Source organism: Triticum aestivum, chromosome 7D, assembly GCF_018294505.1.
Source record: "Triticum aestivum cultivar Chinese Spring chromosome 7D, IWGSC CS RefSeq v2.1, whole genome shotgun sequence".
Lineage (NCBI taxonomy): Eukaryota > Viridiplantae > Streptophyta > Magnoliopsida > Poales > Poaceae > Triticum > Triticum aestivum.
This window is the reverse complement of record NC_057814.1, coordinates 581,060,018-581,084,176: the sequence shown is the minus strand read 5'-3', so window position 1 is coordinate 581,084,176 and position 24,159 is coordinate 581,060,018. Positions and strand designations below refer to the sequence as shown.

At 46.2% G+C, this 24,159-nt stretch overlaps 1 protein-coding gene across 1 annotated transcript; it reads left to right on the top strand.

Annotated features, from left to right (window-relative positions):
• Positions 1–233: 233 nt before the first annotated feature.
• Positions 234–905, top strand: LOC123169521 (uncharacterized). Its single transcript, XM_044587393.1, has one exon. It carries the CDS (start codon positions 344–346, stop codon positions 665–667), a length of 324 nt encoding a protein of 107 aa, XP_044443328.1. The 5' UTR covers positions 234–343; the 3' UTR covers positions 668–905.
• The last annotated feature ends 23,254 nt before the right edge of the window (positions 906–24,159 follow it).

Sequence of the window (24,159 nt, the reverse complement as noted above, 5' to 3'; positions counted from 1 at the left end):
CTTTAATTAGTTTATCATCCTACGATAATAAACCAAGAAAGACCCACACCTACTCTACGATGGCTCCAGTGGAGTGTACTTTTCTATACGCTGTCGTACGCCCGGAGCACATGGCCGGGATGGGAGACGCGAAACCGCTGCCGCCGTCACCAGTCACCACCCCGCCCCGTCTCCTACAACCCCGCTCCACTCCACTCACTGGTGGATCAGCTCGACAACTCCTATAAATCGGCACCACCAACACCACGGAATCTCCCACCTACGCCTCCACGAGACCAACCAAACACCAAGATCCATACATTCTCCCGAAATCAACCGGAGCAGGAGCGGTCGACCGGGATCGATGGGGGATCAGGGCAAAGCATCCTCGTCGTCGTCGTCGTGCTGCGGCCGGCGGGGCCCGGCCGGGTTCGGGCTGGCGCTGGCCCGGCTGGTGCGGAGGATGCGGAGGCAAAGCAAGATGCTGCTGTGCACGGCGGCTCCCACGGGCGCGTCGTCCCGGTGCCGCCAGTACGACCCGCTCAGCTACGCGCGCAACTTCGACCGCGACGGCTTCGGCTCCGCGCTGGACGAGGACGTCTCCGGAGCCGGCCACCTCTGCCACCACTACACCTTCGCCTCGCGCTTCGTGCTGGCCTCCTCCTCCGACGGCCGGCAGCCGCACTAGGACGGCCGGCCGGCCGACGGGCGAGCGAGCTGGTCGCAAGTGGTGCTAGCGTAGCCAGAGCTGCTCTGTTTTTGTTTCGTTCTTTGTCCCCCGGCTTCAGCTAGCGGAGTACTAGTAGCTGGTCTCCGTGCTCATATGTGGACTCGAGGTCGATTTCCAGGCCGGCCTCCTTGTGTCCTAAAATTTGTGACCACTTGGAGAGCCAACATTTCTTGAATTTTATTCCGCGTTTCTAATGTTCCTGATACTAAGAGCATCTACCGCTGCGATTACCAAATCCGGCCCTTATAGGTCCGTGGACACGCCAGAGGCGTCCGAGGACAGTCACCGGTAGTTCTTAAATTCTTCTCCGCACATCCGCGTACCTTATATCCGGCATTCTATATTTTTACTATGCATGTAACGTGATGAACTACTCTACGTGATCAAATAACGGACAGCAAAATTGACATCAGACGAACAATGAAATGTACATAAACCCACTTTGCATTATCCAAAAGATCACCACAGTTCATCGTAGGACAAGTTCTAAACTTAAAACACAAAAAAACGGAGGAGCTTAAAACACTAAAAAAAGATAATATAAACGGAGAAGGAGCGGGATCACCACTTCCTCGCCAATCCTTTGACCTTCTGATTGCCGGCTCCAACGGCAGAGGAGGACCACTTCCTCGCCAACCCTTTGACCTTCCGATTGCCGGCTCCAACGGCTTGGACTACGATACCTGCGTTAGCCGGAAGACACGCCAAATCTCTACGTGCACTACATCTCTTGATCATGTGGGAATTGTGGAAACACAGGAATTCGATAGTGTTTGAGGGGATGACACCGGACGTGCAGGTACTCTACGGAAAATAGCCTCCGAGTGCGCGGTGTGGACGAAGGCCCGGATCATTCATAGCGATTTTGAGCCCTTGGCGGTAGGCGTCTGGGCAGCTAGGGAGTAGTCCATGTAATTCTTTTGGGTGGAGTGCGTTTACTTGTGTAAAACGCGTATGTAAACTGTGGATGGGGCTTCTTTTCCCCTCTCTTCTTCAATATATGATACGCACACTTGTGCGTATTCGAGAAAAATTGTCCGCGCAGCTGTACGCATCTACGGCTGGTGGTGGATCTTGGTCATCGTCGGAGGAGGAGCCATGGTCGTTGCCGTCGTCAGACGAGGAGTCGGAGATGACAACGAGCCCCTTCATCTGCCGGATGGCCCTATCCTGCTGCAGCTTCAGCTTTGCCACCCGAGCTGCCTCTGCCGTCTCGCACTCCGACTGCTCAAGGGCAAGCCAGAGCGCCTTCGTGTTCGTCTTCCGTAGCCGGCGAGCGTCCGATTCCACCATCGTCAGCGACCGACGGTAGACCCAAGCGAGGAGCCGCTCCTCCTCGTCAGCTCCGCCGGCAAACCGCAACGGTGGCACACGAATTGCTCTGCCGCGTCCCTTTCCCTTGCATGTTGCCTCCCGTGGCGCGCGCCTCCGATACCGTTGTGCGTGCCTGGGCCGGCGGAGCGGGCACTAGCACCCACTAGTGCCCTTGCGGAGCATCGGCCGATGGGGTGAAGGGGACGGCGTGGGGGCGGCACGGGCTGCACAGCCTTCGCAGAGCTGCGTGTGCCCGGGAGGGGCCAGCCATAGCGTCCGCGCTGCGCCGGCGCAGGAGCGGCAACTGACAGATTCGAAGCCGCCCCCATGCCCACCTTGGACCGCTCCAGCGCAATACGGAGGGCCAGCTCCTCGTCCACGTCAAGGTCGGAGTTGGAGCAGCTGCTGGAGCTTGACATCCTCGCCGTAGTCGTCGGATTCGATCCAAATCGGGGAGGAGGGAAGAAGGGACGGAGTGAGAGAGGAGAGTGAAGTCAGTTAGGGTTCCGGATTGAGGTTTTTTGTGGGGACGAAGTGGGGTCAGTGGTGGGCTGGGCTGACATCGCGGACGCGCCGGGGCGTGCCCGGGTGGCCCCATATCCGCCCTACATTTGGGTTGGATATGACGGGTGCCGGACAGCCCAGGCGTTTGAGGCCGGTTTGAGGCGCCCGGGTGGGGTTGGTTTTCTTGACCGATCACTGTCCGGCTCGTCCGCCTGGACGTTTGAGACAGGTTTGAGGCACCCGGATGTAGATGCTCTAACCCTCTCTTCACGCGCTCTGAAATTATGCATCGACGGAGGTATCTCTGGGACCTAGAGGTGAGTCGAGGCTAGTATTAGGCCAACACTGCAAACGGACATGGGTTTTGTCCTATTTCTCTCCGTTTGCATTAGCAAAATGGACACGGGTGTCCGTTTACGGTCATCCACCCATCGGTGCGCCCAACAGGCCGCCACATTTTAAATATTTGTTTGCATGATGGACTTAATTTAAAAAAATACATTTCAAATAATAGAAAACAATATGTATTACATTAACTTAAAATGTCCACAAAATCATGGCCGAACATTGAAATTAAACTTGAAATTAGAAACATAATATACAAGAAACCCTAGATCGGGTCGTCGCCACCATGCTGGCCGTCGTTAGTCATCGTTGTCTTCAACCATGGTGAGGTTGATGTACGACGGTGGCTGCCAAAGGTGGGCTGGCGGCCCCTTAAGTGGCTGCAAAAAAGGGGCGGGCGACGCCGCCAATGACTGCCAAAGTGGGGCGGACGACGCCTTCGGTGGCTGTGACGGGGCCGGTGACCACGGCTCAGCGCCAACCCGCAAAGCCGACTGTGCAGGTGGGCTCCATGGCTCCGTGGATGTGCACATCCAAGATTACCCCCTGATACGTCTCCGTCATATATACTTTTCCAAACACTTTTGCCCTTGTTTTGGACTCTAACTTGCATGATTTGAATGGAACTAACCCGGACTAACGTTGTTTTCAGCAGAATTGCCATGGTGTTATTTTTGTGCAGAAACAAAAGTTCTCGGAATGACCTGAAACTTCACGGAGATTATTTTTGGAAATAATATAAAAAATACTGGCGAAAGAATCAAGGCCAGGGGGCCCACACCCTGTCCACGAGGGTGGGGGGCGCGCCCCCTGCCTCGTGGGCCCCCTGGAGCTCCACCGACCTCAACTCCAACTCTATATATTCACGTTCGGGGAGAAAAAAATCAGAGAGAAGGATTCATCGCGTTTTACGATACGGAGCCGCCGCCAAGCCCTAATCTCTCCCGGGAGGGCTAATCTATAGTCCGTTCGGGGCTCCGAAGAGGGGAATCCGTTGCCATCGTCATCATCAACCATCCTCCATCACCAATTTCATGATGCTCACCGCCGTGCGTGAGTAATTCCGTCGTAGGCTTGCTGGACGGTAATGGGTTGGATGAGATTTATCATGTAATCGAGTTAGTTTTGTTAGGGTTTGATCCCTAGTATCCACTATGTTCTGAGATTGATGTTGCTATGACTTTGCTATGCTTAATGCTTGTCACTAGGGCCCGAGTGCCATGATTTGAGATCTGAACCTATTATGTTTTCATGAATGTATGTGAGTTCTTGATCCTATCTTGCAAGTTAATAGTCACCTACTATGTGTTATGATCCGAAACCCCGAAGTGACAATAATCGGGACCACTCCCGGTGATGACCATAGTTTGAGGAGTTCATGTATTCACTATGTGTTAATGCTTTGTTCCGGTACTCTATTAAAAGGAGGCCTTAATATCCCTTAGTTTCCAATAGGACCCCGCTGCCACGGGAGGATAGGACAAAAGATGTCATGCAAGTTCTTTTCCATAAGCACGTATGACTATATTCGGAATACATGCCTACATTACATTGATGAACTGGAGCTAGTTCTATGTCACCCTATGTTATAACTGTTGCATGAATAATCACATCCGACATAATTCTCCATCACCGATCCAATGCCCATGAGCTTTTCACATATTGTTCTTCGCTTATTTACTTTTCCGTTGCTACTGTTACAATCACTACAAAACTATCACTGTTACTTTTGCCACCGTTACCGTTACTTCCATACTACTTTGCCACTAAATACTTTGCTGCAGATACTAAGTTATCCACGTGTGGTTGAATTGACAACTCAACTGCTAATACTTGAGAATATTCTTTGGCTCCCCTTATGTCGAATCAATAAATTTGGGTTGAATACTCTACCCTCGAAAATTGTTGCGATCCCCTATACTTGTGGGTTTTTCTGGCGCCGTTGCCGGGGAGCATAGCTCTATTCTTTGAGTCACTTGGGATTTATATCTGCTGGTCACTATGAGGAACTTGAAAGACGAGAAAACCAAAATTTATCCCTCAACTACGAGGGGAGGTAAGGAACTGCCATCTAGCTCTCCACTTGATTCACCTTCTGTTTTGAGTAAGCTTGCGACACCTAAACTTGCTTCTGCTATTAATTCTGATATGTCGCATGTTATTGATGATGCCACTTTTTCTATGCATGATACTTATGATGAAACTACTTCTATGCTTGATACTACTGTGCCACTAGGTGAATTTCTGGATGAACAACTTGCTAGGGCTAGAGAGAATGAAATTATTGAAACTGATAATATTGATGAAAGTGATGATGAAGATTCTCCCCTAGATATGAATTGCCTGTTGTGCCTGAGGGTTATGTTATGGATGAAGAAACTGCTAGAGACTTTCTTGCTTGCAATGATAGGAGTGATCTTAAGAAATTATTAGCTAAGCTTAAAGAAAAATCTCTGAATGCTAGCATGAAATATGATCCTGCTTATGCTACTTCACCTATCTTTGTTACTGATAAGGATTATGATTTCTCTGTTGATCCTGATATAATTACTTTGGTTGAATCTGATCCTTTCTATGGCTATGAATCTGAAACTGTTGTGGCACATCTTACTAAATTAAATGATATAGCTACCCTATTCACTAATGATGAGAAAACTCGCTACTACTATATCCTTAAATTATTTCCGTTCTCATTAAAGGGTGATGCTAAGATATGGTTTAATTCTCTTGATCCTGGTTGTGTGCGTAGTCCCCAGGATATGATTTATTACTTCTCTGCTAAATATTTCCCTGCTCATAAGAAACAAGCTGCTTTAAGGGAATATATAATTTTGTGCAAATTGAAGAAGAGAGTCTCCCACAAGCTTGGGGGAGGCTTCTCCAATTACTTAATGCTTTGCCTGATCATCCTCTCAAGAAAAATGAAATACTTGATATCTTTTATAATGGACTAACCGATGCTTCCAAAGACCACCTGGATAGTTGTGCTGGTTGTGTTTTCAGGAAAAGAGCTGTTGATCAAGCTGAAATTCTATTGAATAATATGTTGACTAATGAAAATAATTGGACACTTCCTGAACCAACTCCTAAGCCAACTCCGAAGAAAAGGGGTATTCTATTTCTCAGTCCTGAAGATATGCAAGAGGCAAAGAAATCTATGAAAGAAAAGGTATTAAAGCTGAAGATGTTAAGAATTTACCTCCTGTTGAAGAAATACATGGTCTTAATTTACCACCTATCGAAGAAATACATGGTCTTGATAACCCGACACAGGTAGTAAAGGTAAATTCTCTCTATAGATATGATAAAGCTGAAATCCCGCCTACTAAGTTTGCTAGCCAATGCTTAGGATGAGTTTGATAATTTTATGGTTAAGCAAGAAGATTTCAATGCTTATTTTGGTAGACAATTAAAACGCAATGCTTATATGATTGAACACTTGAGTGATTATATGTCTAGAGTTAAAGGTGAACTTAAACTCATTAGTAAGCATGCTTCTATGGTCACCACTCAAGTAGAACAAGTACTTAAAGCTCAGAATGATTTGCTCAATGAATTAAATAATAAGAAGAATGATAATGCTGTTAGAGTTATGACTAGAGGGGGTAAAATGACTCAGGAACCTTTGTATCCTGAGGGCCACCCTAAGAGAATTGAGCAAGATTCTCAGAGAACTAATGTTGATGCACCTAGTCCTTCTAAGAAGAAGAAAAAGAAAAATGACAGGACTTTGCATGCTTCTAGTGAACCTGTTGTTGACACACCTGAGAATCCCAATGATATTTCTATTTCTGATGCTGAAACACAATCTGGTGATGAACATGAACCTAGTGATAATGTTAATGATGATGTTCATGTTGATGCTCAACCTAGCAATGATAATGATGTAGAGATTGAACCTGTGTTGATCTTGATAACCCACAATCAAAGAATCAACGTTATGATAAGAGAGACTTTGTTGCTAGGAAGCACGGTAAAGAAAGAGAACCATGGGTTCAAAAACCCATGCCTTTTCCTCCCAAACCATCCAAGAAAAAGGATGATGAGGATTTTGAGCGCTTTGCTGAAATGATTAGACCTATCTTTTTGCGTATGCGTTTTACTGATATGCTTAAAATGAATCCTTATGCTAAGTATATGAAAGATATTGTTACAAATAAGAGAAAGATACCGGAAGCTGAAATTTCCACCATGCTTGCTAATTATACTTTTAAGGGTGGAATACCAAAGAAACTTGGAGATCCAGGAGTACCAACTATACCATGCTCCATTAAAAGAAACTATGTTAGAACTGCTTTATGTGATCTTGGAGCCGGTGTTAGTGTTATGCCTCTCTCTTTATATCGTAGACTTGATTTGAATAAGTTGACACCTACTGAAATATCTTTGCAAATGGCTGATAAATCAACTGCTATACCTGTCGGTATTTGTGAGGATGTGCCTGTTGTGGTTGCAAACGTTACTATTTTAACAGACTTTGTTATTCTTGATATTCCCGAGGACGATAGTATGTCTATTATTCTTGGAAGACCCTTTTTGAATACTGCAGGGGCTGTTATTGATTGCAACAAAGGCAATGTCACTTTTCATGTTAATGGTAATGAGCATACGGTACACTTTCCGAGGAAACAACCTCAAGTCCACAGTATCAATTCTATTGGAAAAATTTCATCGATTACTATTGGAGGTTTTGAATTTCCTCTTCCTACTGTCAAGAAGAGATATGATATTCTTATTATTGGGGATGTGCATATCCCCGTTGAGGTAACATAGTGTTATTCGAAATTTCTCCGGTTTCATGTTATTCGAAATGAGTTTGTTAACAAGACCTGATCAACCTTGTTAGTGGATTCCTTTTGATGAGCATGAGATGGATGAAGTTAGAAAGCACAACCTTCTGTACCCTCCTTTTACTTTCTGTTATTTAGATGAAATAAAGCAAAAATAGTATTTTCTGTCAGTTTTCTGAATTATCCGTGCAATAAAAAATACCCCGAAAATAAAAGTTCTCCAAATGCCCCGAAATTGAAATATGATTTTTCTGAAATATTTGAGAATATCTGGCACTGAGAACACATCAGGGGGAGCAAGCACCTGGCCACGAGGGTCCAGGGCGCGCCCACCCCCTGGGCGCGCCCCTGCCTCGTGGGCCCATGGTGGCTCCCCTCCACTTATTCCAGCCACCACACACTCCTTCTTCCTCCCAAAAAAATCACCAACCAGCTCAAGCACGAGTTCTAGCTCATTTTGCTGCGATTTTCGATCTCCTAGCTCAAAGCTCCACTCACAAAACTGCTTTGGGGGATTGTTCTTCGGTATGTGACTCCTCCAATGGTCCAATTAGTTTTTGTTCTAGTGCTTTATTCATTGCAAATTTTTGCTGCCTAGGTGACCCTGTTCTTGAGCTTGCATGTCAAATTTATATGGTCCCAAGTAGTTCTAATGCATGATATAGTCTCTAGGCACTTGTGGGAGTAGTTGCTATCAATTTTGTTGAGTTTGGTTCACTTTTATTTGAAGTTACTAAAATTTCAGAAATTTTTCAGAGGAAGAAATATGTTTAGGAAAATGTACCAAGGTGGTTCTTCAAGGAAGCAAGGACCCAGGCCCGCAATACGCGATGCGGACGATGAACCACCAAGAGAAGCTCAAGTGCGGCCTTGTGAATGGCCGTCAGAAAACTTCATGGTCCGAGCAGGAATTAAGGAGGAATTTGAGGCATATGTGCGTAACGCTGATTTGGAGGGCTTCATGTCAGATAAGTGCCTCCAACACTATTACCTTACTGATTCCTTTGTGAGAAGATTTAGATTTTCATCTTCACGCAACTCTCACACGGTCCTGTTTGATCTTTATGATAAATCCTATACCATGGACCTAGAGGATTTTACTACTGCTTGTAAACTCCCGCAATGGGGTAGTCCTAGTGAACCTCGCAAATCTGAGTTTAGAGATTTTCTTGCTAGTATCACAGTGGGGGAATCTAGAGAAATAACACAAGCTACCATAGGGAGCATTCATTTTCCTGCTATACATTATTTTGCTCTCTTTATAGGCCGATGCATAAACGGTAAGGATGAGGCATGCCACATGTGTGTTCCTGATCTCAGTGTTCTCAGGAGTGCTGTATTAGGAGATAAACATTATAATTTGGGAGCTATTGTGGCGCGTAGGTTGCATAATAACAGTTTAAATGGGGATTTGTTTGGGGGAATTTATGCAACCCGTTTAGCTAATTATCTTGAGATACCTATTCGTGATTATGATATGGAATTGCCTCCTGCTTGTCTAGATTTTAATGCCATGGTTCGCCATCAGTTTGTTGAGAGGAATGAACCACCTCTCCAGTACCGACTAATCTTTGACAGGCGTCACGCTGTCAATATTGTTCTCCCTGCTCCTACTCTCTTTGACTTTCAGGCAAAGGGGAGATATGTCATAACCAGGGAGGAGGCAAATGAGTACGAGAGGAGGACGAGGGCAGCTCGCCTCCAAGCTGCAGCCCACGATGCAATAGCTGCTGCATCTCAGTACGACCCCAGTTACAACTTCGGATATCCGCCAGGCCAGCCGTGGCAATAGACCAACTTAGGCCAAAAGCCTAAGCTTGGGGGAGTACGTATTTCTCACCGACATTACATTCATGTTCACACACTCATGCTAGTTGTCGGTGCTCATACTTTTTCATTGTAATATCCATGCTAGTTTATTTTCCTTTTTCTCGCTTTCTTCTTGTGTGTTTGAAAAACCTTAAGAAAAACCAAAAAAATAGTTGTAGCTTTTAGCTAGTTTACTTTCCATGCTTGTAGTAGTAATAATTAAAAGAAAACCCAAAAAGATTTCTGTTCTTCTTTTGCTTGTTGGGAGCTTTCCCGTGTAAATAGTTTTATTTCTTTTCTTTTCTTTGGGGGTCGATAGGAGAAGACCATAATGAAAATGTTGAAGTGGCTCTTATATGCATTATTGTTAATTTAACCAAGAGCCCATATTACCTTGTCTTCTCCTTTGTATTGAATGCCTGCAGATTCCAGCTTAGTCCAATGCACATGCACTATTATTATTATTCACATCGTTCGGTCGTGCAAGTGAAAGGCAATTATGACGATATATGATGGACTGATTGAGATGAGAGAAGCTGGTATGAACTCGACCTCTCTTGTTTTTGTAAATATGATTAGTTCATCGTTCCTGATTCAGCCTATTATGAATAAACATGTTTGCAATGACAATTAGAGATTATAGTTGCTTATGCCATGCTTAATTAGCTAGGAGTTTATAATGGTTTACCTTGCATGCCAACATGCTATTAAAATGGTTGTGATGTGGTATAGTAGGGTGGTATCCTCCTTTGAATGATTCAAGTGACTTGACTTGGCACATGTTCACACATGTAGTTGAAACAAAATCAACATAGCCTCCACGATATTTATGTTCATGGTGGATTATATCCTACTCATGCTTGCACTCAATGTTTATTAATTTTAATGCATGTTCATGACTGTTGTCGCTCTCTAGTTGGTCGCTTCCCAGTCTTTTTCTAGCCTTCACTTGTACTAAGCGGGAATACTGCTTGTGCATCCAATCCCTTAAACCCCAAAGTTATTCCATATGAGTCCACCATACCTTCCTATATGCGGTATCTACCTGCCGTTCCAAGTAAATTTGTATGTGCCAAACTCTAAACCTTCAAATGAAATTCTGTTTTGTATGCTCGAATAGCTCATGTATCAACTAGGGCTGTCTGTATCTTCCATGCTAGGCGGGTTATTCTCAAGAGGAGTGGACTCCGCTCCTCACTCACGAGAAAATGGCTGGTCACCGGGATGCCCAGTCCCATGCTTTATGCAAATCAAATCAAAATAATTGCAAACAAAACTCCCCCGGGACTCTTGTTAGTTGGAGGCACTCGTTGTTTCGAGCAAGCCATGGATTGATGCTTGTTGGTGGAGGGGGAGTATAAACTTTACCATTCTGTTTGGGAACCGCCTATAATGTGAGTAGCATGGAAGATATCGAGATCTCTCGGTTGTTATGTTGACAATGAAAGTATGCCGCTCAAAATATTATTTATCTCTATTTCAAAATCGAGCTCTGGCACCTCTACAAATCCCTGCTTCCCTCTGCGAAGGGCCTATCTATTTACTTTTATGTTGAGTCATCACCCTCTTATTAAAAAGCACCAGCTGGAGAGCACCGCTGTCATTTGCATCCATTACTATTAATTTATATTGGGTATGACTATGACTGGATCTCTTTTACCATGAATTACAATGTTTAGTCAGTCCTTGATCTTTAAAGGTGCTCTGCATTTATGTTTTGCGGTCTCAGAAAGGGCTAGCGAGATACCATCTTGTTATATCATATTATGATTGTTTTGAGAAAGTGTTGTCATCCGAGATTTATTATTATTGCTCGCTAGTTGATTATGCCATTGATATGAGTAAACATGAGACCTAAGTGTTATTGTGAATATGGTTAGTTCATAATCTTTGCTGAAAACTTGAATGCTGGCTTTACATATTTACAACAACAAGAGCAAACAGAGTTTGTAAAAGTTTTTCTTTATCACTTTCAGTTTATCAACTGAATTGCTTGAGGACAAGCAAAGGTTTAAGCTTGGGGGAGTTGATACGTCTCCGTCGTATCTACTTTTCCAAACACTTTTGCCCTTGTTTTGGACTCTAACTTGCATGATTTGAATGGAACTAACCCGGACTGACGCTGTTTTCAGCAGAATTGCCATGGTGTTATTTTTGTGCAGAAATAAAAGTTCTCGGAATGACCTGAAACTTCACGGAGATTATTTTTGGAAATAATAAAAATACTGGCGAAAGAATCAAGGCCAGGGGGCCCACACCCTGTCCACGAGGGTGGGGGCGCGCCTGCCCCCCTGGGCGCGCCCCCTGCCTCGTGGGCCCCCTGGAGCTCCACCGACCTCAACTCCAACTCTATATATTCACGTTCGGGGAGAAAAAAATCAGAGAGAAGGATTCATCGCGTTTTACGATACGGAGCCGCCGCCAAGCCCTAATCTCTCTCGGGAGGGCTGATCTGGAGTCCGTTCGGGGCTCCGGAGAGGGGAATCCGTCGCCATCGTCATCATCAACCATCCTCCATCACCAATTTCATGATGCTCACCGCCGTGCGTGAGTAATTCCATCGTAGGCTTGCTGGACGGTGATGGGTTGGATGAGATTTATCATGTAATCGAGTTAGTTTTGTTAGGGTTTGATCCCTAGTATCCACTATGTTCTGAGATTGATGTTGCTATGACTTTGCTATGCTTAATGCTTGTCACTAGGGCCCGAGTGCCATGATTTCAGATCTGAACCTATTATGTTTTCATGAATATATGTGAGTTCTTGATCCTATCTTGCAAGTCATTAGTCACCTACTATGTGTTATGATCCGGCAACCCCGAAGTGACAATAATCGGGACCACTCCCGGTGATGACCGTAGTTTGAGGAGTTCATGTATTCACTATGTGTTAATGCTTTGGTCCGGTACTCTATTAAAAGGAGGCCTTAATATCCCTTAGTTTCCAATAGGACCCCGCTGCCACGGGAGGGTAGGACAAAAGATGTCATGCAAGTTCTTTTCCATAAGCACGTATGACTATATTCGGAATACATGCCTACATTACATTGATGAATTGGAGCTAGTTCTGTGTCACCCTATGTTATAACTGTTGCATGAATAATCGCATCCGGCATAATTCTCCATCACCGATCCAATGCCTACGAGCTTTTCACATATTGTTCTTCGCTTATTTACTTTTCCGTTGCTACTGTTACAATCACTACAAAACTATCATTGTTACTTTTGCCACAGTTACCGTTACTTCCATACTACTTTGCTACTAAATACTTTGCTGCAGATACTAAGTTATCCAGGTGTGGTTGAATTGACAACTCAACTGCTAATACTTGAGAATATTCTTTGGCTCCCCTTGTGTCGAATCAATAAATTTGGGTTGAATACTCTACCCTCGAAAACTGTTGCGATCCCCTATACTTGTGGGTTATCACCCCCACCAAAGCCGGGACCAAACGAAGTCCAAATGCCACGAAACTTTTTGGAGATTTTTTCTGGACAAAATAGACAGTAGAAGCTTCAGGAGGAAGTCAGAAGACGAAGGAGGTGGCCACGAGCCACCAGGGCGCACCCTGGTGCCTTGTGGGCTAAACTTTGCGCCGTTTGACCTAATTCGGCCTTTAGAAATTCTCGAAAATCAGGAAACCAACAGAGAGCCACCATACATCCTTTTTTGCCGCCGCAAGTTTCTGTTCTTGAGAGATCCCATATGGGGACTTTTTCAACACTCTGCCAGAGGGGGAAACAATCGCGAAGGGGCTCTGCATCAACCTTGCTGCCCTTACGATGATGTGTGAGTAGTTTACCACAGACCTACGAGCCTATAGTTAGTAGCTAGATGGTTTTTTCTCTCTATTTGATCTTCAATGCAATGTTCTCCTCAATGTCCTCGGAGTTCTATTCGATGTAATCACTTTTTGCGGTGTGTTTATTGGGATCCGATGAATTGTGAGTTTATGATCAGATTATCCATGAATATTATTTGGGACTTCTTTGAACTCTGTTATGCATGATTATTATAGCTTTATATTTCTCTTCGATCTATTGATTTGGTTTGGCCAACTAGATTGATTTTTCTTGCAATGGGAGAGGTGCTTTGTGATGGGCTCGATCTTGCTGCGCTCAATCCCAGTGACAGAAAGGAACATGACTGATGTCGCTTGAAGCTACGTTGGTATTTCCTCAAAGAGGAAGGGATGATGCAGAACAGTGGCGGTAGGTATTTCCCTCAGATATGAAACGAAGGTTATCAAACCAGTAGGAGAACCAACCAACACAACGTAAACAGCCCCTGCACACAGATAACAAATCCTCGCAACCCGACGTGTTAAAGGGGTTGTCAATCCCTTCCGGGGTACGGCGCCTCAAGATAGGCAAAACGGACGTGGGGAAATTGTAGTGGATTGATAGATCGAACACCAAAAAAAATAAGAATAAATTGCAGCAAGGTATTTTTGTATTTTTGGTTTAATAGATCTGAAAATAAAAGCAAGGAAAAATAGATCACAAAGGCAAATATATGAGAAAGAAGACCCGGGGGCCGTAGATTTCACTAGTGGCTTCTCTCGAGAAAAATAACAAACGGTGGGTAAACAAATTACTGTTGGGCAATTGATAGAACTTCAAATAATTATGACGATATCAAGGCAATGATCATTATATAGGCATCACGTCCAAGATTAGTAGACCGACTCCTGCCTGCATCTACTACTATTACTCCACACATCGACCGCTCTCCAGCATGCATCTAGTGTATTAAGTTCATGGAAGAATGGAGTAATGCAATAAGAACGATGACATGATGTAGACAAGATCTATCTATGTAGAGACAGACCCCATCGTTTTATCCTTAGTAGCAACGATACATACGTGTCGGTTCCCTTTCTGTCACTGGGATCAAGCACCGTAAGATCGAACCCACTACAAAGCACCTCTTCCCATTGCAAGATAAATAGATCAAGTTGGCCAAACAAAACCCAAATATATGAGAAGAAATACGAGGCTATAAGTAATCATGCATATAAGAGATCGAAGAAACTCAAATAACTTTCATGGATATAAAAAGATATAACTGATCATAAACTCAAAGTTCATCAGATCCCAACAAACACACCGCAAAAAGAGTTACATCGTATGGATCTCCAAGAGACCATTGTATTGAGAATTCAGTGAGAGAGAGGAAGCCATCTAGCTACTAACTACGGACCCGTAGGTCTACAAAGAACTACTCACGCATCATCGGAGAGGCACCAATGGAGGTGGTGAACCCCATCCGAGATGGTGTCTTGATTGGATCTGGTGGTGCTGGACTCTGTGGCGGCTGGATGAATATTTCGTCGACTCCCCTAGGGTTTCTGGAATATTGGGGTATTTATAGAGCAAAGAGGAGGTCCGGGGGGCACCCGAGGTGGGCACAACCCACCAGGGCGCACCTGGGCCTTCTGGCGCGCCATGGTGGGTTGTGCCTCCCTCGGGGCACCCCCCAGGCGCAGCCAGAGCCCGTTGTGTTCCTTCTGGCCCATAAAAATCTCCGTAAAGTTTCGGGGCATTTGGACTCCGTCTGATATTGATTTCCTACGATGTAAAAAACATGCAAAAAACAGCAACTGGCACTTGGCACTATGTCAATAGGTTAGTACCAAAAAATGATATAAAATGACTATAAAATGATAATAAAACATCCAAGATTGATAATATAACAACATGGAACAATCAAAAATTATAGATACGTTGGAGACGTATCAATGACACGTATTTGTATGGTTGACATTAAGGATAAAACGATGGGGTTTATTCATGTGTGAGTTTACTTTGTCTACATCATGTCATCTTGCTTAAGGTGTTACTCCGTTCTTTATGAACTTAATACTCTAGATGCATGCTGGATAGCGGTCGATGTGTGGAGTAATAGTAGTAGATGCATGCAGGAGTCGGTCTACTTATCTCGGACATGATGCCTATATGCATGATTATTGCCTTGGATACCATCATGATTATATTCTTTTCTATCAATTGCCCAACACACTACTAGGAAAATGATTATAGATAGAAGTTTACCAGTAGCGTTTGTTTATTATACCACGCTACTAGTAGTTAGTAGTACCGCTGGCTACAAAGGGCGCTACTAGTATCTATTAGCGGCAGCGCTTGTTATCTAGCCCCACGGTACTGCTAAGTGTAACACACCACACCCCTTGATCAAAAAATATTAGCAACGCTTGTCGTCCAACCGGCGCTACTGTTAGTTTAGGATCTATAGCGCCTGTTTAGATAAATGCGTTACTGCTATGTTTTCTATGTATAACATTTTACCAGTAGCTTTTTTTCTGGCCCGCGCTATAGGTAGTGCAACACTAGCCCTTTAGATATTTTGCAAGCTGCCATAACAGTAGCGCGCATAGGTGACCCGCGCTACTGCTATGCCCGCCAGCCACCTACCACCTTTCCCCTTCTTCCTCCCCTCTCTTCTTCCTCTCCCCCTTCCGTTCTCCCCTTTTCCTTGCACCTTGCTTGTTCCTTTCAATGCTCCCCCTCCACCACCCCTCCATTAGAGCCCTCCCTTCCCCTCTTCTTTGCCCTCCACCACCCCCTCTTCTTTGCCCGTCCACCACCCCTCCATTAGAGCCCTCCCTCCCCCTTCTTTTCCCTCCACCACCCTCCCTCTTCTTTGCCCTCCACCACTGTGACGCCCCCGATTCAATCGTACACTAATCATACACGCAAACGTGTACGATCAAGATCAGGGACTCACGGGAAGATATCACAACACAACTCTAAAAATAAAATAAGTCATACAAGCATCATAATACAAGCCAGGGGCCTCGAGGGCTCGAATACAAGTGCTCGATCATAGACGAGTCAGCGGAAGCAACAATATCTGAGTACAGACATAAGTTAAACAAGTTTGCCTTAAGAAGGCTAGCACAAACTGGGATACAGATCGAAAGAGGCACAGGCCTCCTGCCTGGGATCCTCCTAAATTACTCCTGGTCATCGTCAGCGGCCTGCACGTAGTAGTAGGCACCTCCTGTGTAGTAGGAGTCGTCGTCGACGGTGGCGTCTGGCTCCTAGGCTTCAGCATCTGGTTGCGACAACCGAGAGGAAAGGAAAGGGGTAAAAGAGGGAGAAAAGCAACCGTGAGTACTCATCCAAAGTACTCGCAAGCAAGGATCTACACTACATATGCATGGGTATATGTGTAAAGGGGCAATATCGGTGGACTGAACTGCAGAATGCCAGAATAAGAGGGGGATAGCTAGTCCTGTCGAAGACTATGCTTCTGGCCACCTCCATCTTGCAGCATGTAGAAGAGAGTAGATGGTAAGTTCACCAAGTATCATCGCATAGCATAATTCTATCCGGCGATCCCCTCCTCGTCGCCCTGTTAGAGAGCGATCACCGGGTTATATCTGGCACTTGGAAGGGTGTGTTTTATTAAGTATCCAGTTCTAGTTGTCATAAGGTCAAGGTACAACTCCAAGTCGTCCTGTTACCGAAGATCACGACTATTCGAATAGATAACTTCCCTGCAGGGGTGCACCACATAACCCAACACGCTCGATCCCCATTGGCCGGACACACTTTCCTGGGTCATGCCCGGCGTCGGAAGATCAACACATCGCAGCCCTACCTCGGCACAACAGAGAGGTCAGCAAGCCGGTCTAAATCCTATGGCGCAGGGGTCTGGGCCCATCGCCCATTGCACACCTGCATGTTGCGAGGGCGTCCGAAAGCAGACCTAGCCCCCCTTAATACAAGCGCAGGCTTACGGTCCAATCCGGTGCGCGCCGCTCAGTCGCTGACGTCACGAAGGATTCGGCTGATACCACGACGTCGAGTGCCCATAACTGTTCCCGCGTAGTTGGTTAGTGCGTATAGGCCAGTGGCCAGACTCAGATCAAATACCAAGATCTCGTTAAGCGTGTTAAGTATCCGCGAATGCCGACTAGGGCCAGGCCCACCTCTCTTCTAGGTGGTTTCAACCTGCCCTGTCGCTCCGCCACAAAGTAACAGTCGGGGTCCGTCGGGAACCCAGGCCCACCTCTACCGGGATGGAGCCACCTGCCCCTTCAGCCCCCATCTCCGAACAGTATCATAAGTAATGTAACAGTATAAAGTATATAGCATATGCCCGTGATCACCTCCCAAAGTGATCACGGCCCAGTAGTATAGCATGGCAGACGGACAAGAGTGTAGGGCCACTGATGGAACACTAGCATCCTATACTAAGCATTAGGATAGCAGGTAAAGGTATCAACAATTGTAGCAACAATGACAGGCTATGCAGCAGAATAGGATTAAACAAAAGCAGTAACATGCTACACTACTCTAATGCAAGTAGTAGAGAGAAGGAATAGGCGATATCTGGTGATCAAGGGGGGGGGGGCTTGCCTGGAAGCTCTGTTGCACAAGAAGGGTCGTCGGTGACATAGTCGTACTCGGTGGCATCAGCGCCGGTCTCGGGGTCTACCGGGGAAGAAGAGGGGGGAAGAAACAGTAAATACGGAGAAAACAAAGCATCACAAAACATAATGAGGCAATACGCGGTGCTAGGTATGCCCTAACGCGGTAGGAGGTGATACCGACGAAGGGGGGAAACATCCGGGAAAGTATCCCCGGTGTTCCGCGTTTTCGGACAGATGAACCGAAGGGGGAAAGTTGCGTGTTTGCTATGCTAGGGATGTGTGGTGGCCGAATGGGCTGTGTATCCGGATTCGTCTCGTCGTACTGAGCAACTTTCATGTACAAAGTATTTTCATCCGAGCTACGGTTTATTTTCTATGATTTATCAAAGTTTTATGAATTTTTAAAATTTATTTTATTATTATTTTTGTTGGATTCTTTTTTTAATCTATTTTCGTTCTAGGGCTAGGCCCACTTGTCATTTGCTCACAGGGGCCTAACGGGCGCTCGGTGGGGGCGTAGCCCGAACGGGGGCGCGCACGACGCACGCCGGCGCCGGCGGTGGGGCGCGGGCAACTGGACCCGGGCGAGCGCGGGCTGGCCGGCGGCCACAGCAGGGCAGCCGCAGCCGGCCGGAGCAGGTCAGCGAGGTGAGGGGGCGGCTACCAAGCGCGGCGTAGGGGGGATTGCACGCGGGCGCGCACAGCAGGCGGCAGGCGCGGCGCGGATGCAGCAAGTAGAAGCGGCCAGCGGCAGCAGGCGGGCGCACGAGGCGCTTGTCGCGGGCGCGCGCGGGGGATGGATTCGGCGACGGGAGGGAAGAGCGTGCGGGGAAGGAGAGAGCAGGGGCGGAGCACGACTGGCGGCGGCTGACAGCGGTGGCAGCAGGGACGGGGGGCAAAACAGGGATCGAGGGCGCGCTCACCAGGCCCTGTAGGCATGCAACAGCGTGCTCGGGGAGGGCTTGATGGCGGCATGCTCCGGCGATGGGAACGGCGTCCTCGGGCGCAAGCTGATTCGTCCAGGGAGAGGGAGATGGGAGCGCGAGGTGGCGGGCGATGGAGCCGGCGTGGGAGAGTCGAGGACGGGCAGTCCGACGGGGAGGTCCGGCGAATGGCGGGGCGGCGCCGGGCGGCGTCAGGCGGCGAGATCGGGTCAATCCTGATCTGGATCACGAGAGGGGAGGGGAACGAGCGACGTGGGGGAGTGGGGCATCGGTGGGTAGGGTTAGGAGTGGAGGGGGTTATGGGAGAGTGGGGACAGGCCGGCCTAGTCGGCCTGGCGGCCAGCTGGGCCGGTTGGCCCAGTGGGGGGGGGGGCTCCTTTTCTTTTTTGTTAGTTTTCTGTTTTTGTTTTTCCTTTTTTTCTTTTCTCATTTTAAAGTACTTAGGCATTCTGTAAAAGCGTGGTCTCTTCACCATAAATACCTAGGCATTAATTGGCACACTCCGAACATTTTAGTTTTAACATTTGAAAACTTTTATTGTTTGCCTTTGTTTTAAATTTGAAATTCGAACTAGGTTTCAAACTAACGCGAGTTTATCCACAGTAACCGAGGTGACGTGGCATCACTAGCGGGGGATCACTATAGCTTAATTATCCGGGCGTCACAACCACCCCCTTCCATTAATGCCTTCCCTCTCCTCTCCCTCTCCTCCCAGTCTCTCGCTAGCTCTCTCTCTCTCCCTAGCTAGCTAGCTAGTTAGTGCTATAAATATATCTAGAGCTACTAGGTAATTAAGAAGAAAGGTGCTCAATATCCCTCTCGACACATAGGTGAGCAAAAAAAGTGTTTGTGTGGATAGGACCGAAACTATATATATATGGGCGATATGAGAATATACCGAATTGTGTGTGGCATAATTTGAGTTGCCTACATTGTGTATTTGATGAAATAATGTGGGTAACATGAGTTGCCTATGTTTTGCCAAAATGTCGATTCAATTCCGTTTCGGCGAATTTCGGGCAAACTCAATATGTCCTATGTTTAGGGAAGGTCATGCCGAATTTTTGTATGAATTTGATCCATGCATGCATATATACGTGGTTATAATATTTGCTCCGCGCGCAGGTGATCATGAAGGTTAATGGAAGGATGGTGGAAAGATACTGACAATCCGTTGTGGACGACATTTATGAAAAAAGACTGGAGGATGTTTTATGTTCGTGTCGAAAATGCAAAGGAATAGTCAGGCTCGACCCCTTTGAGAGTGGTACATTCAAGGCGCACCTGCTCATGCATGGTTTCATGCATGGCCATACTCGGTGGATTAGTGAAGATGATGATGATGATGATGAGGACGTCGACAGGGCAGGAAATAATGACATGGGGCCACCAGACGAAGAGATGACCGATTATGTGCCTGAAGAGGAACGCGGCCTCGGAAATGTCGATGGCGAAGAGGCAGTTCAAGGCGGAGAAGACGCGGATACACCGCCGTCTTCGTCGCTACTAAGTTCAACCATGCGGGACCCGCATGTTCGAGACCTGCTTCGCAAGAAGACAACTAGCAACAGAGCTGCTTCTAGAGAGGAGGCCAAACTGGCGCAACTGGAGGTAGACTCGATGACTCCTTTGTATGATGGTTGCAATCCCGAGGTGACCCGCTTGAGTTTCACACTAGAACTTCTAAAGACGACGGCAGAAAAACAAATGGACAGATGCAAGCCTGGATGAGCTTCTGAAGTATCTAAAGAAGGTTCTTCCCGCGGAAAGCCTGCGTCCTACTAGTGTCGAGGAGGCAAAGAAAATTGTGTCCCTCTTGATCTGCCACACATTAGATATCACACATGCATCAATGCTTGCATCATATATCGGAATGAGCACGTGGAAAAAACCATCTGTCCAAAGTGCAATGCTTCATGATATAAAAAGGCCGGAAAGAAAGCTCCATAGAAAGTTGTATGGTACTTTCCAATCACTCCGTGTCTACAGCGGTATTTCGTAGATCCTAAGGAAGCAAAGCTTATGCACTGGCACACGAAGAGGGTGAAGCCAGATGACGGAGATGAGCCGAAGCTGAGACACCTCGCAGATGCTAGCCAGTGGAGAGCATTAAATGTTGAATTTGATTTTTTTGCAAATGATCCAAGGAACATCGTGCTTGGCGCTAGTAGTGATGGCATGAATCTGTTTTGCAACCAGAACACCAATCATAGCACATGGCCCGTGTTTGTATGGATGTACAACCTCCCCCTGGTTGTGCATGAAGGAAAAATACATACGCATGGCTATGCTAATTCAAGGGCCGAGACAACCGGGAAATGATATAAATCTGTATCTCGGTGAAGGAAATATGCCCTAGAGGCAACAATAAAGTTATTATTTATTTCCTCATTTCATGATAAATGTTTCTTATTCATGCTAGAATTTTATTAACCGGAAACATAATACTTGTGTGAATACATAGACAAACAGAGTGTCACTAGTATGCCTCAACTTGACTAGCTTGTTGATCAAAGATGGTTATGTTTCCTAGCCATAGACATGAGTTGTCATTTGATTAACGGGGTCACATCATTAGGAGAATGATGTGATTGACTTGACCCATTATGTTAGCTTAGCACCTGATCGTTTAGTATTCTGCTATTGCTTTCCTCATGACTTATACGTGTTCCTATGACTATGAGATTATGCAACTCCCGTTTACCGGAGGAACACTTTGTGTGCTACCAAACGTCACAACGTAACTGGGTGATTATAAAGGTGCTCTACAGGTGTCTCCGAAGGTACTTGTTGGGTTGGCGTATTTCGAGATTAGGATTTGTCACTCCGATTGTCGGAGAGGTATCTTTGGGCCCCCTCAGTAATGCACATCACTATAAGCCTTGCAAGCATTGTAACTAATGAGTTAGTTGCGGGATGATGTATTACGGAACGACTAAAGAGATTTGCCGGTAACGAGATTGAACTAGGTATTGAGATACCGACGATCGAATCTCGGGCAAGTAACATACCGATGACAAAGGGAACAACGTATGTTGTTATGCGGTCTGACCGATAAAGATCTTCGTAGAATATGTGGGAGCCAATATGAGCATCCAGGTTCCTCTATTGGTTATTGACCGGAGACGTGTCTCGGTCATGTCTACATAGTTCTCGAACCCGTAGGGTCCGCACGCTTAATGTTTCGATGACAGTTATATTATGAGTTTATATGTTTTGATGTACCGAAGGTTGTTCGGAGTCCCGGATGTGATCACGGACATGACGAGGAGTCTCGAAATGGTCGAGACATGAAGATTGATATATTGGAAGCCTATATTTGGATATCGGAAGTGTTTCGGGTGAAATCGGGATTTTACCGGAGTACCGGAGGGGTTACCGGAACCCCCCGGGGGTTAATGGGCCATAGTGGGCCTTAGTGGAGATGAGGAGAGGCGGCCAAGGCAAGGGCCGCGCGCCCCTCCCCCCTAGTCCGAATAGGACAAGGAGAGGGGGGCGGCGCCCCCCTTTCCTTCCGCTCCTCCACCTCTTTCCCCCTTCTCCTATTCCAACAAGGAAGGGAGGGAGTCCTACTCCCGGTGGGAGTAGGACTCCTCCTGGCGCGCCTCCTCCCTGGCCGTCCGCACCTCCCCCCCTTGCTCCTTTATATACGGGGGCAGGGGGCACCCCAAGGACACAACAATTGATCGTCTGATCTTTTAGCCGTGTGCGGTGCCCCCCTCCACCATAGTCCACCTCGATAATACTGTAGCGGTGCTTAGGCGAAGCCCTGCGTCGGTAGAACATCATCGTCACCACGCCGTCGTGCTGACGAAACTCTCCCTCAACACTCGGCTGGATCGGAGTTCGAGGGACGTCATCAGGCTCAACGTGTGCTGAACTCGGAGGTGCCGTGCGTTCGATACTTGATCGGTCGGGTCGTGAAGACGTACGACTACATCAACCGCGTTGTGCTAACGCTTCCGCTTTCGGTCTACGAGGGTACATGGACAACACTCTCCCCTCTCGTTGCTATGCATCACCATGATCTTGCGTGTGCGTAGGAAATTTTTTGAAATTACTACGTTACCCAACAGTGGCATCCGAGCCAGGTTTTATGCGTAGATGTCATATGCACGAGTAGAACACAAGTGAGTTGTGGGCGATATAAGTCATACTGCTTACCAGCATGTCACACTTTGGTTCGGCGGTATTGTTGGATGAAGCGGCCCGGACCGACATTACGCGTACGCTTACGCAAGACTGGTTCTACCGATGTGCTTTGCACACAGGTGGCTGGCGGGTGTCAGTTTCTCCAACTTTAGTTGAACCGAGTGTGGCTACGCCCGGTCCTTGCGAAGGTTAAAACAGCACCAACTTGACAAACTATCGTTGTGGTTTTGATGCGTAGGTAAGAACGGTTCTTGCTAAGCCCGTAGCAGCCACGTAAAATTTGCAAAAACAAAGTAGAGGACGTCTAACTTGTTTTTGCAGGGCGTGTTGTGATGTGATATGGTCAAGACATGATGCTAAATTTTATTGTATGAGATGATCATGTTTTGTAACCGAGTTATCGGCAACTGGCAGGAGCCATATGGTTGTCACCTAAACCTGCTTCTCGAGTTTTCTTTGAGGCAAGCAAAAGTAATCAAAAGGGCTAAATTTAATGGGACAAAAGTCCTCAAGATCAACTTTAGGAGGTATAGGTTCCTCCTTTGGCCCTTCGTATTGCACGACCAATTCATCATTATAAGCATTATTTTGACAGAACTTTGTGAGCCTATACTCCAGAGAATATCCTAGCTCATTATTTCGAATAGCAAAATCATTCTTAAGTTCAGAAATTCTGTCAACTAGAACATTGGTAGGAACCTTTTTTCTAAGGTTCTCATTAAAAGCAACATAGTCTAGAGATTGAAAACACATTATTTCGTCTTGATCAAATAGGATAGTTTCTATGGGAGGACGACCAACGTCCACCCTATAATGCGCAAAGATTTCTTTGGCCTCTTTTATTACAAATCCGAACTCATGAGCCAAAAAAATAGTAGCGGCACGCTTAACAGAAGAATGCTCAATATTAGAAAATTCTAGGAAAATCCTTTGTATGCAAGGGTGCATGTGCATAAATTGCCTTTCAAGTTCAACTACAAGCATGGCAATAGCGTCCGCAAGACTACTAGTTCAATGAAGAATAGAACTGCCCATAGAAGGCAAAGCACCGGCACAAGTAAAGAAATCCTGAATAACCCCTTTTCCAATAATATTACCACTACCAATTCGGAATATTTTTGTATGCAAGATAGGGGGTTCTTCAGCAGGAGCATCAGAATTTTCCATATTATTACTATTGTCCATATTGAC

Coding starts and splice junctions, on each gene's coding strand:
- LOC123169521 (XM_044587393.1), top strand. CDS start 344: ATGGGGGATCAGGGCAAAGCATCCTCGTCGTCGTCGTCGTGCTGCGGC.